This window comes from Cucurbita moschata, unplaced genomic scaffold, assembly GCF_002738365.1.
Source record: "Cucurbita moschata cultivar Rifu unplaced genomic scaffold, Cmos_1.0 Cmo_Scf00003, whole genome shotgun sequence".
Classification (NCBI taxonomy): Eukaryota; Viridiplantae; Streptophyta; class Magnoliopsida; order Cucurbitales; family Cucurbitaceae; genus Cucurbita; species Cucurbita moschata.
In genome coordinates this window covers 6,835,732-6,849,666 of record NW_019268519.1, presented here as the reverse complement: position 1 = coordinate 6,849,666, position 13,935 = coordinate 6,835,732, and the positions used below count along the sequence as shown (strand labels likewise).

Here is a 13,935-nt window from a genome sequence, read left to right as displayed (position 1 = left end):
TAAGGGTTCTTAATAAACATCTATGAATGGGTAGACACGTCTTACGTGTTAAAGATGGTTGATAGAAATATTTCCCTAGTAGAGCATGCATTAAGAACTCAATTAAGATTAGGGTGCTATAACTAGTATGGTTTACACGTAGAATTAGAGGTTAGACCTATATGCACCTAGGGATTGGTTAAGCCGAGGGGCTAACCCAGAACGTCTTGGAATTAAAAATTGGAGTTTAAATTGCTTGGATGCCCTAAGAACCTAGTAGGCCTCCGCGATATCTTATCATAATTTAAGTAGCTTACAAATCACGAAACTAGTTGAGTTATTATTGAGTGTAGAGTTGGGTCAGGGTCGATGCTCCGATCCCATTAAACTGGTTTTTGAGAAGAACTAGGGACTATATGGGTAGTTAGCTCAAGGTATAGGCGAACCTAACCAGTCTTGGTTTGACAATGGACTACATGGGTAGGTGCTAGGATGAGAGCCCCAATTTAGGGTAGAAATGAGTCAAGGCTGACGTCATGACTTTGTAAACCGATCATGGAAGATATCAGAGACTACACGGGTAGGTCGTTTAGTATGAACATGTCTATTGAGTGTAGGAACGGGTCAAGGGCGACGTCATGATGCCATAAACCAGCATCGAAGAGGGATTGTTAGGATCGCACAACAACACACACGCTCGATCTAGATGAACACAAAGAATGGGATAGAGAAAATTGCAAGGAGAACTCTAGCTAAAAGGATTTTTTTTTTATTGATGACTTCAGGTATGTACAACAAGAGAGAGTACAGAGAACAGAAAAAGTACATCTCAAAGCTCTACCGGACGGGATATATATATAGTTCAATTTACTATATATAGTTTTACCAGATTTAACCATCTACTATATATAGCTATTTACTATATATAGCTTTACCCGATTTAACCATCTACTATATATAGCTATTTACTATATATAGCTTTACCAAATATAGCTTTCCCGGATATAACCGTTGACCAAGTTATAAATAAGCATCAGGCTCCATAACCTAACAATTCTCCCAACTTGGAGACTAATGTAGTCAACCAAGAATTTCATTCTCAAACGACCATGAGCATCTTCATGGTCTTCATGGCACCATATCAATTGAGGCTTTGCACAACCTCAATATTCCAACATCAACACATTTTGTCAACATGTTTGCTAGATTCTTTGCACCCTCTATCTTCTCCAAACACATCACCATCTTTCACTAACCTGCAAGTGAAATGGTATCGTCTTCTGTGTTTTCTCTTGAAATGATAGACCGGGTTCCTTCTCCAACTGTTTGACACTCTGACTATCTCTGTAAAGAATATCTTCGTGCTACTTCTTGCCCATTCTTCCAGATAGTCAGTCATCCATATTGTCTTCTTTCCAGCTTCAACTATTGCCACGTACTCAGCCTCAGTACAACGCATTTTTGAAGCCTAGACGTCTCATCATCCATGGCTTGCTCCCACTTGGTTGTATCCTCCAACTGTAGGGCCTCATCAAAGGGTTGTGGTTCCCTTTCATCAGCAACAGATAGTGTACTGAAGGTACATGCATATCTGGTACTCTGATAGTACAGGATGATCTTCTCAACAACAGTTCAGGTGTCACTTGCTCCACTACTGATTCCTCCGCAACAACCTCAGGAGTTTGTTGAGTATCTGCTACAAGATCACTTGGTGATTTTCTCCGCAACTCAACCTCAACTCCCACTTGCTTTGTTGTCTTGGAACCTTGCTCTACATCTGGTTTCTCAGCAGTAGTCTCAGAAGTTTCTTGAGTATCTGCTACAACATCACTAGGTGAGTTTCCCTGCAACTCAAGCTCAACTCCCACTTGTTTCGTGGTCTTGGAACCTTGCTCCACATTTGGTTCCATTTCCAACCGTACTTTCTTCAATTCTCTGGCGGTTCTTGTGAAGCTAACTCGTTTCTGCTTGCTCATAACGTAGTTCTCACAATGATCCACATCAACAGATTTTAGACCTTCTAAAACTCCTTTAGCAGCCAGCCTCTTCATTCCTTTCGCGCTCATAGGTTCAAGTCTATTGTGCTGTAGACTTGAATTTGGAGCACTCTCAGCAACAGCAGCTATGTTCATACACCCTGCAGTGGTGTATAGGGTTCCAGATTTTGAGCCACGTGCTATCACCGTAGCACCTTTCATAATCTTCCACTAACCCTTCCCTAACTTTGGTGCATAACCTGTGCTATCCAACTGACCAATAGAGATCAGGTTCCTTTTGAGAGCAGGAATATATCTAACATCCTTTAATGTTCACTAATTTCCTGCCGGAGTTTTTATGCAGACATCTCCTTTTCCTTTAATCTCCAAATCTTTGTTGTCGGCAAGATACACCTTCTCGAAATTTCCAGACTTGAAATTTTGGAACAACTCTTTATTTGGAGACGAATGAAAAGATGCACCTGAATCAAAAATCCAGGATTCAATCGAACTGTCCGCGCTGAGGATTAGAACATTCTCAATGTCTTCTGCTGAATTTATAGAATCATCATCATCTCCAGATTTGGGATTCTGCTCCCTCTTTGGTCTTGTACAACCTGTCTGAAAGTGACCTTTTTCTCCACAATTCCAACACGTTACGTTTGGTCTATTGGGAGATTTTTCTCGGTTCTTTGATTTTGATCGCCCTTTGTTTGGGCCCTTCGGTTTACTTCTTCCCCTTCGATCAACACTGAGAGCATTGCCTGATGAATCTCCAGTTTCTCGTTTGCAAATACTTTCGCTGAGAACTACATCTCGAATTTCACCAAACTTCAGTTTATCAGATCCTCGGGAGCTGCTGATTGCGGCAACAACAGTATCCCATGACTCGGGTAAGGATGACATCAAAATCAACGCTTTAATTTCATCTTCGAAATTAATTTCCACCGAACTCAGTTGACTTATGATCATATTGAATTCATTTATATGATCGGCAACACGTCCACCTTCAGACATCTATAGATTGAACAATCTACGCATCAAATACACCTTGTTCATAGCCGACGGTTTTTCGTACATATTCGACAACGCCTTCATCAGATCTGACGTTGTCTTCTCCTTGATAATGTTGAACGCCACGTTTCTGGGTAGCGTCAACCGGATCATCCCTAAGGCTTGTCGATCCTTGAGCTTTCACTGTTCCGTGGTCATGGTATCCAGCTTCACCCCTAACAGAGGTTCGTGAAGATCTTTCTAGTACAGATAATCTTCAATCTGCATCTTCCAGAAACCGAAATCGGATCCATCGAACTTCTCAATTCCAATCTTTGAACTTTCCATCTTCACAGATCGTGGTGAATTTCGCCTAGCTCTGATACCAGTTGTTGGGATCGATACCAGTCGTTAGCTCTGATACCAGTTGTTAGGATCGCACAACAACGCACACACTCGATCTAGATGAACACAAAGAATGTGATAGAGAAAATTGCAAGGAGAACTCTAGCTAAAAGGATTTTTTTTATTGATGACTTCAGGTATGTACAACAAGAGAGAGTACAGAGAATAGAAAAAGTACATCTCAAAGCTCTACCGGGATATATATATATATATATAGTTCAATTTACTATATATAGCTTTACCAGATTTAACCATCTACTATATATAGCTATTTACTATATATAGCTTTACTCGATTTAACCATCTACTATATATAGCTATTTACTATATATAGCTTTACCAAATATAGCTTAACCGGATATAACCGTTGACCAAGCTATAAATAAGCATCAGGCTTCATAACCTAACAGGAATTAGGGACTACACGGGTAGACGATCAATGAGGAATCAATCAAAACTTTGAGACCTACATAATAGCTAAGAGCATTGTAAAGGGCGAGTCTGAACTTTTTATATACTAAAGGAAAGATGTGGGAACCCACTAGGAGAAGAAAGCGATAATAGCCTACAAGTAGGTTGCTTGCTAAGTATATTTTTATACTCNTCCTTTTTTTTTTTTTTTTTTTGTAGGTACGGGTTGAGGTGGGGAGGTGCTCGAAAGCTGCACTGTCAAAGAGGGGTGTTGTCGTTTTTTTGTTTTGTCTTACAATTTTCCTTGTTTTGTAAATTTTTGTACAACTTCATCTTATAATTGGATTTAGTCTTTTATTTAATGGTGTTTTTGAATGTTTTTTTATTTATTTAAATTTTATTGCATTTTATCTTTTATTTTATTTTACTTGTATTTTTATTTGTTTTCGTATTCGCCTTTTTAGTCTCAATTCGAGTTTCGAACCCTCGAAAATCAGGTCGTGGCAGAAGGTATCAATGGTATACTATTTTTCTAATGTGTTCATAGATGATTTATCAAAAGTACCCTCGTCCCGAGCGGTAGATTTATGCTTAGAGCTTGAACCGAGTACTGACCCTATTTCTAAGGCTCCATAACGTATGACACCAGCCGAATCATAAAAAAAAAAAAAAAAAAAAAAAAAAANAAAAAAAAAAAAAAAAAAAAAAAAAAAAAAAAAAAAAAAAAAAAAAAAAAAAAAAAAAAACCTAAGATACTACAAAACTTGCTAGATAAGGGCTTCATCCACCCCAACATATCTTCTTGGGCGCACTCATGTTATTTGTCAAGAAAAATGATAGATTAATGCATTTGTGCATGGATTATATGGAATTGAATAAAACAACCGTGAAGAACAAGTACTATCCTCCTTATATAGAAGACTTTAAATAACTTATGGAAGCGACAATGTTTTTTAAGATAGACCTCCGTTCACGTTATTATCATATTACGATCTATGGGGTTTCTAATGCAGTTGTTGAAGTGTAAAATTAATTTTTTATTTTTAGTTTTTAAAAATGTGTTTATTTTCTCATTATTTCTTACACTAAATTTTTGTAAAAAATAAAAATAAAACATTTAAATTTTTATCCAATATTAAAAAAAAATTAATTAAAAACTATTATCTTAGAAAATTAATTTAAAAAACTATTATTTTAGAAAATTTGGGCTTGATTTTTTAAAACATACATAAAAAAAAAACTTAACAATGAAGAAACTTATCAATTAAGAAAACCCCTGGATGAAGTCATATATTTATAAGTTTAATTTTTAAAAATATAAATAAAAAATCAAATAGTTATCAATGGAATATGAGTGACATCATATAAGCTTCGATAAAATTAACGTAATATGTAGCGTTCCAATTTAGTCAATAATAACAATACGAAAGATTAAAGAATAATACATCAAAATGGGAGCTACCATGTGATCGTATATGAATTAAAAATAAATCCCAACCACTCCTCGCTAAAAAAACCATTACATGGACAAAATTACAAAATTACTCACCGCGCACTTGCATCACCACCAGAGCTTGGCTACCGCTTCGTCCAGCTTCTACGTCTACCCCGAACGTCGAGAAGATTCTTGCATGTACAGTAACCCTCTCCTACGCTACTGGTGGACTGTTGTACAGAAAGGTGGGGTGGTAAGCTCTCTATCTATCAACAACAAGGGGCTGTTCTCAATTGTCAACGCTACTAAAGCATATAGTTGCAGCTATTTAGTGTATAATCAATTCTTTAGTGGACGCACCCGAAAGTGCAGGCTTTCATCGCAAGGGGCAAAGAGAAGTGTGAACCGTGAGAGCGATGCCAAATCGAAGCAAACTCTAAATACTAGAATTTATAAATTAAATTTGACTAAAATTTTAAAAATATTTTAAAAACTATAAAATAAAATAAATAAAACTTTCTTTTAAGGAAAAAAAAAAAAAAAAAAAACTTCACATATAACATTAATAAACACAAAATCTATAAATGACATAAAAAAAATTATAAAATTTATAAATTAAATAAAACACGAAATTCAAAATTAAAAAAAAAAACATATTTATAATTTAACCTAAAGAAAAGATAAAGACTAAAGTGCAGCTTTAAAAGAAGTACACTAAATAAAGCTAAGCACAATAACCCACAAAGTTGTTCTTTTTTCCCCTTTTCCTTTGCCTTTTCTTTTGTTTTTTTCATACTTTATCCCTCCATATACATGTATATTACAATTCTACCCCCAAATGCTCATACAACTTGTGCAAGTTTCACGTCTTTTTGATGTCCAAAATTGTCCAAACAAGCACAATTTTTATTCTCACATGACCGTGCAACCACTGGGATTCTCATCGCTAAAGAAGTCGAATGGATTAGACGTTGGAGAGTTTGATAGTTCTGTCAATGGTTGTGGTGGTGATGGTGGTGATGGTAGTGAAGTGTTTCTGACTGCAACTGAATGTACATATGAATATGGCAGTGGCTCGACATAGTAAGGACCATAGGTAGTAGTTGGGTGCGTCGTATTGTAACTCGTCATGTGAGTTGGTTGGGATGAGATTGTGTTATAACTTGCCACGTGAGTCTGTTGAGATGAGATCGTGTTATAACTTGCCATGTGAGTCGGTTGAGGTGAGATCGTATTGTAACTCGCTATGTGAGTCGGTTGGGATGAGATCGTATGTACTGGATGGTAGTATGGTTGGTTAAATGGAGGGGCGTGATTGGATGATGGAGTTGGATCATGTTGATGGTGATGATCATGAGGAGTGGCTGATCCTAAGCTGCCAGGTGGAGGAACTACCTGTGGACACTCCACATCTCCGACAGCAGCACCGCCGCTTCCTCCTCCTCCGCCACTCTTCTCTTTCTTCTGCCCTTTCCTCTTCTTCCTCCCTTCTCCACCGCCACCGCTGCTTGCCTCGACAGCTACCGCACTGCCACCTGCCCCTCCAGGTTGAGTCTCACCGGCGATATTCTTATCACCACCTCCTCCCGACGTAAACTCCACCACTCGTTCTACGGTGGCGCGGCCAATCTTCGCCGCAGCTCCGTCTCCATCATTACTAATTTCAAGTATCTGGGCAGCTCCACTAATTCCACAGTTCTCCTCATTTTTTGATGGGACTGGCACTTCTTTCGCCGGAGCCTCTGTTTCCGTGCTCTGTTTCTGCATTCCGCCGTCGTGCACGGCGGCGCTGGTTACAAAGACAGGGATTTCCATAGCGATTTGCTTTTCTTTGATGTTTTTTGAGATGGGTATTCTTTCTGGCCATGGTTCTGCGTGCTTTCCTGCCTTGATTAACCTTTTAATCAATGTTTGTTCGTCTATATTCGTTGTTACTGTGACTTTCTGCTGCTTTCGATCGATTTCTACTCCGTGAACTCCTGTAATTGTGGAGATTGAAGAACACCCAGATGAAGAACAATGGAAATTTTCGATTTTTTAAGAGAAAACAATGAACAAATTTTGAGGAAGGGAAAGAAATGTGAAGAAATGAAGAATTTGATGAAAGAAATTCATGTTAGAGGGAAAATAAGGCATACCCAGATGAGGAATTTTGAATTTTTAACAAAATAAACGATCAAAATCTAAGAAAGTGAAGGAAAAACAGGGGAAATTACGATTTGAGTAAAACAAAGCGATCAAAATGTAAAGAAATGAAGCAAAAATGAAGAACAGTACCATGAATATTATGGAGAATCTTGATCACTTTCCTCTTGCAACCTTCACAGTGAATGGAGACTCGCAACAAACATGTCTGCAAAATTTTAGCAGAAAATAAGAAAGATTTGAAAATGAAGAACAATTCAAGAACATTTTACCTTAGAGTTGAAGGGTTCTGAGGTCGCTTCGAAGTCTTTAGCTTCTGGTTTTGCCATTAGCAGCTCAAGAATGGAGCAGAGAGAGAAGTATTGATCAACAGATATGGGCTTCAAGGTTATAATAAACAAAAGAAAGAGAAAAAGAAAAAGGAAAATCCTTTTGTTTTTCTTTTAAGAAAAACATGTTCTTTGGGCTGGCAAATGTATGAACTTGAATGGGGTTTCCTTTATTTTGATGCTTTTCATTCTCTTTAATTTGTTTTGTTTTTTGTTTTTTTTAATGTAAATAAGTATGGGGACAAAAAATATAATGTTTTTTGTACCATTAAAGGAAACCCTTTTCATACTATAGTGGCTCTACACATCTCTTTAATCTCAATTAACAATACCTATTTATGAACCTAAACATAATTCCATTAGTGGGAGTATTAATTTGATTTAAAATTTGCATTCAAAATCTATTATGAAAATATACTACCTACTACAAACTATAAAGGTCGGGTTGTGTGATATCACACATTGGTTGAAGAGGAGAATGAAACACCTTTCATAAAGGTGTGGAAACCTTTTCTTGGCATATGCCTTTTAAAGCTTTGAGAGGAAGCTCGCAATGGAAAGCTGAAAGAGAACAATATCTGCTAGCGGTGGGCTTGGGCTGTTACAAATCATATTAGAGCCAGACATTGGACTATGTGCTAGTGAGGAGTTGTTCCTCAGAGGGGGTAGTGTGATGTCCCACATTGGTTGGGGAGGAGAACAAACCACCATTTATAAGGGTGTGGAAACCTTCCCTTAGCAGACGTGTTTTAAAGCCTTGAGGGCGAGCCCGAAAGGGAAAGTCCAAAGAGGACAATATTTGCTAGCGGTGTATCTGGGTCATTACAAATGGTATCAGAGCCAGTCACCATACAATGTGCCGGCCTTCTCGCTCTTTCCCAAAGGGGGTAGACACGAGGCGGTGTGCCAGTAAGGACGCTGGGCCCCAAAGGGGGGTGGATTTGGGGGCGGTCCCACATCGATTGGATAAAGAAATGAGTGCCAGCGAGGACGCTGGGCCCCGAAGGGGGGTGGATTGTGATGTCCCACATTGGTTGGGGAGGAGAACAAATCACCCTTTATAAGGGTGTGGAAACCTTCCCCTAGCAGAGCGTTTTAACGCCTTGAGGGCGAGCCTGAACGGAAAAGTCCAAAGAAGACAATATCTGCTAGCAGTATATCTGGGTCGTTACAGGTAGACACAAGGCGGTATGCCAGTAAGGACGTTGGGCCCCGAAGGATGTGGATTTGGTGGGGTCCCACATCTCTTGGAGAAAGGAATAAGTGCCGGCGAGGACGCTGGGCCCTGAAGGGGGGTGGATTGTGATATCCCACATTGGTTGGACGTTGGGCCCCGAAGGATGTGGATTTGGTGGGGTCCCACATCTCTTGGAGAAAGGAATGAGTACCGGCGAGGACTCTGGGCCCTAAAGGGGGGGTGGATTGTGATATCCCACATTGGTTGGGGAGGAGAATGAAACACGTTTACAAGGGTGTGGAAACCTTTCCCTAGCAGACGCCGTGGGCTTGGACCGTTACAAGTAGGGTTAACTTTTTTCGGTTTGGGTTGGGTTGAATTTTTTGAAAACTAAAAATTTGAGTTGGAATGTTTGATGCTTCTTGGAGCTTCTTTGACAACGGTAAAATCACAAAAAGAATCGCCGAGTAGATATATCGTATGGCAAAATATGGGGATGACTTGTGGCTAGAATAAAAGGCCAACCAAGACCAGATATAACTCGTTTGTCGCGAAATCTATTTCATTAGTGTAATGCACTACTAAATTAGTTTTCACGGAAAACTAATGTAGGGCAAGCAGAGTGTATGATGTCGTTGGCCCGAGGTAGAGCACTCAATGGACTAGGGTGGTTCCATCTCGCCGTACGGGAAACACCAAATACAAGCCTAGATAATTTGTATATCCATTAGAAAGAAGTATTCACAGGAGAAGAACAACCCAACAACTGGACCCATAGGTTAGGTTGTGAATTTTATTTGGGTTGTTCAGTTCACTAACACAACTAACCCGACATTTCGAAGTGGTCCAAAAAATTTCTCGACCTCTACATATATCATTTCTTTTACTAATATTCTCTATATATCTATCATAAATGAATGAAGAGTGATCTTTTTATTTAATTAAAAAGATTTCTCTAATTTAATATAGCGAATCTTCTAGAATAAAGGTGGTTCTTGATTTTATTTGTTGTAAAGTTGTGAAATGAGCCAATGACGTGGCAAGAAATGAGCTTAAAATAATTAATGTAATAACTCATATTATTCTAAATGTTTTCTAATTTTGTGTTCTTTCACGTTAAATAAATTATTATTATATAAATTTATTCCAAAAGTTTCATGAATAAAATTACAGATAAGCTTTTAATAATTGTTTCAATAATATTTAATATTTGAAAATTCAATTCTCACACGCACCGATTTGAATTCGTTATTAAGAATCAAGGAAGTTGCTTAGAACCACGAGGACATTCAATCTAGGCTCGATCGTTCAAAACCATTAAGAATCATGGAAAAACGTGAGGTAAGAATTCGGGAGATTTAAGAGGAATTAGATTCTAAATTTTTGATATTTTGTTCTTAGATGTATTTCGCTCATTTTCCATGAAGAAAGCTAGAGTTGAATCACACTTGAAAGAGGAGTTTCGGTGAACCTCAAGAAATGGTAAGAACATGATTTTCTATCAAATTTATGTTTATTTCCTTTTGTAGTTAATCATTAATTACGAGAAAAATATCTATGTAAACAATGAATAAAACTCTACAACTTTGGCGAATAAAACAAATTAATTTGAATGATGTAGAAAAAGTTATGAAAACCCAATAATAAATGGAAGAAAGGATGAATTCTAGAAATTTTGAAGATATAATGAGAAAATTGTGTAGAACCCGTCAAAGAGAACATGTGTCAGCCAAGTCATCGTGAAGCACGTATGAGAAGGAAGGGAATGAGTGTCGATCAAACATAATTCATGGAGAAAAGAATTGAAAATTGTGCTCAAATGAAATCAAACAACCGTCAGGTACATGTGAATATTCGAGGAAGAACTGCATGACCTGAACCATCGACCCAATCCGACCACCTGGAGACTCGCAAATACGCCCTTGATACACGCGCGTGAATTCGTGCATATGGAGCCTTTTGCATATGTGACTAGTGCGTGACATGCGCTTGAATTAGGGCTTACCAAAGAAATTTCATAAATCTTGGAGCTTTTAGCATGCATAAAAGTTAGCTCAGCAAGTCATGCGTCATCCATGTAAGTAGCCACACGAACTTTAGGTAAGTAATACTTGTAGAGGTCGCTAGGACGTGGCTAGCATGCGGGCATATCATAGGTGGTTAGAGAACAATGTTATTACGTAAAATTACGAAAATGCCCCTATGAATAGAATTTAAATTGCATGCCTATTTTAATGCTTTATGTTGTGATAGAAGGGAGGATGAGATATTGTGATTTGTGCTCCAGGTGATTGATGGATGTCATCTCCTCGTTGGGTTTCCTTGCATGTTTCTAGTTTATGAATTTCGTGCTTAAGTGATGGACAGAGATATCTATCTAATAAGTATGCATGAATGTTTTGAATATGTTCCTCGTGCTTTAGGTGATCGACGTGATTATCTCCCTATTAAAGCATGCATTAGTGAATCAAGTTAAGAATAGGACGATAGAGCTTGAGCAGTTTTTAAGTTAACCAATACACTTCCAATAGACTAAGCATCCTAGGATCGTGAGCGGCGATCAGAATTCTAACTTTAGGTGCACTCACAAAAATGGTTTAGACCTAGGAGCTAACCCCAAGCGACCTGGAAACGCGAGACGAGACTTAAACCACCTAGACGCCCTAAGAACCTAGTAGACCTCAGCAACAAGGATGACCTAGAAAGCTTAACAAGTTTATTGGTAATAAGTACGATGCAACCAAAACTTCTATGGTAAATTGAGAAATTATTTTATGTGGGGACAAATCAAGGCTGACATCGCGATTCTATGAACCGGTAATAAGGAGGGACTTGGAGCCACATGGGTAGCTAGCTCTTCTATTTTGTGCAAAAAAAAAAAATAATAATAATCATGGCTAACGTGACGATTCCGTAAACTGGTCTCGAAAAGAGACTTGGGACTACACAAGTAGTTTCTTAAGAATCAAAGTTGATGTTGTGATTCTGTAAATCGGTCCTGAATAGGGATTTGGGACAGCAGAGGTAGTTGTCTTAAAGCAAAGTGTTTCTAATTTTATATAAAAATCATGTTAGGCTAATGCCACCATTCCATAAATCGGTCTTGAAAGAGACTTGGGACTACATAGGTAGATATCTAAAGTGAGTGTTTCTAATGTTCGTAGGAACGGGTCAAGGTTGACACTGATTGTTGTCTTGGAGAGAGACTTGAGACCACACATGTAGATAATTAAGGGTGAGAGATTCTATTGCATGTGGGAATGGGTCAAGACTGACATTGTGACTCGGTAAACCTGTCCTTAAGGGAAACTTAGGACCACACAGGTGGTTGACTTGCGATTGATTTGGAACTTCAAGACCTACACAAAAGTTTAGATAGTTGTAGGATTAGGTTCGAACTTTCTTTAGCGTATAAGTAGATTGCTTACTTAGTATTTCTATACTAACGCCTGTCTACTTCTTTTTTTATCAGGTGTTTGCAGGTTGCCCATCAAGGTGGAAGAGCATTCTACAGATATTCAATCACAAAGAGGTTCGTTCTGAAGCATCAATCTAATTTCGTATTTCGAGTCTTTTGTATTTCATTTTGTAATCAATTCCGAACCTGTTTCTCCATTTGTAAAAATTTGAACATGGTCTTGTAATTGGATTTCATTGTATTTTATTTGGTATTGATTGTTTTATTTTGATTTAAATTTTACTAAATTTTTATCTTTTATTTTATTTTTGTCTTTTTACTAAAAACCCGATCATGACATGAGTAGTTGCCACAAGTAAAATCACAAGTAGTAGTATGATCTCCATGCACACAAATAGGTAATTGTCGTAAGACCATATTAAGAATATGTGGTATAATGCCCATGCACACACATATGCAAGGTTAAAATATCATCACTGGCCCAATATGATGAAGCCCACGAATCTTATTAGCTAATTTTATGTGCATATTCATTTAGATATTTTAGGAACAAAGATTATACCTAATTATTTTAGGAAAATTATTTAGGTATTTTATGAATAAATTATCTAACGTATGATATAAATACTCCTCCAACCTACTAATGTTTTCATACTAAAGAAATACAAAACACAGAGTGTAATCTCTTCTCGATTGGTGTTAATAAAGAGTTGTGTTCAACAATCCGGTATCAGAGCGAGGTTGGTGTAGGTTGTTTGATCTCTTGAAATTTTTAGTATGCTTTGTGGTTGCAGCTCAGTCTGACCTTCCACATCAGATGCGATTTCTTGAGATTATTATTGAGTGAGTTTCTTTGTATCGTGAGTAGTCGGTGACTTTTCAAATTTTGTGTCGAAAAGGCTTGTTTGGTATTACTGAGATATTACCAACACGATGGATGACTTCCAAATCATTGGAGGAATTAAGAAACTCAACAACAACTACAATATGTGGTCAATATGCATGATGTCTTAGAAACTATCGTTAGAGGAGGATTCTAACGGCACCTTGCGCAAATAGATAATCAAAGCACACAAAGCAATGTTTGCCTTGAAGACTACAATCAGAGAAGAGATGTTAGAGCATATTTGGGATGACAAGATACCGAAAGAAATATGGGACACGTTCGAGATATTGTTCTCAAAGAAGAACGATACGAGACTACAACTTATGGAGAATGAGTTATTATCAATTTCACAACGTGACATGACGATTGCTCTGTACTTTAATAAAGTCAAGTCGATATGCCGGGAAATTACTGAACTAAACTCGAAGTCTGCCATTGGAGAAGCTCGAATGAAGAGGATCATTATCCATGAATTGCAACCAAAATATAGAAGTTTCGTTATTGCTGTACAAGGATGGCTTGCTAAACCATCACTTGTAGAGTTTGAAAATTTGTTAGCCAGCTAAGAAGCCATGGCTAAACAAATGGGAGCCATCACATCGAAGGATGAAGAAGAAGCACTAATAAGTCGTCTACCAAACGTAGATACAAAAATGGTGACAAAAGAAAGTCACCAAGGAGTTGTACAACCAAAGTTCTCAAGGGAAGAGATTTGAAGATATTTGCTACAATTGCGGGAATAAGGGTCACATGTCTAGGGATTGTTGGTCCAGGGAAAAGT

General features: G+C 37.8%; 1 protein-coding gene across 2 annotated transcripts; it reads right to left on the bottom strand.

Moving 5' to 3' along the window:
* Positions 1-5,844: 5,844 nt before the first annotated feature.
* LOC111441249 (heavy metal-associated isoprenylated plant protein 36-like) lies at positions 5,845-7,781 on the bottom strand. 2 transcript variants are annotated; one of them, XM_023078250.1, is made up of 4 exons: positions 7,617-7,781; positions 7,477-7,552; positions 6,401-7,178; positions 5,845-6,361 (listed from the first exon to the last, which is right to left on the bottom strand). In XM_023078250.1, the coding sequence occupies exons 1-4, from the start codon at positions 7,671-7,673 to the stop codon at positions 6,112-6,114; spliced, it is 1,161 nt and encodes a 386-aa protein (XP_022934018.1). In that variant the 5' UTR covers positions 7,674-7,781; the 3' UTR covers positions 5,845-6,111. The 2 variants fall into 2 exon arrangements, with proteins under 2 accessions (XP_022934018.1, XP_022934017.1); XM_023078249.1 differs by having other exon boundaries at positions 5,845-7,178; positions 7,617-7,778.
* Between the last annotated feature and the right edge of the window lie 6,154 nt (positions 7,782-13,935).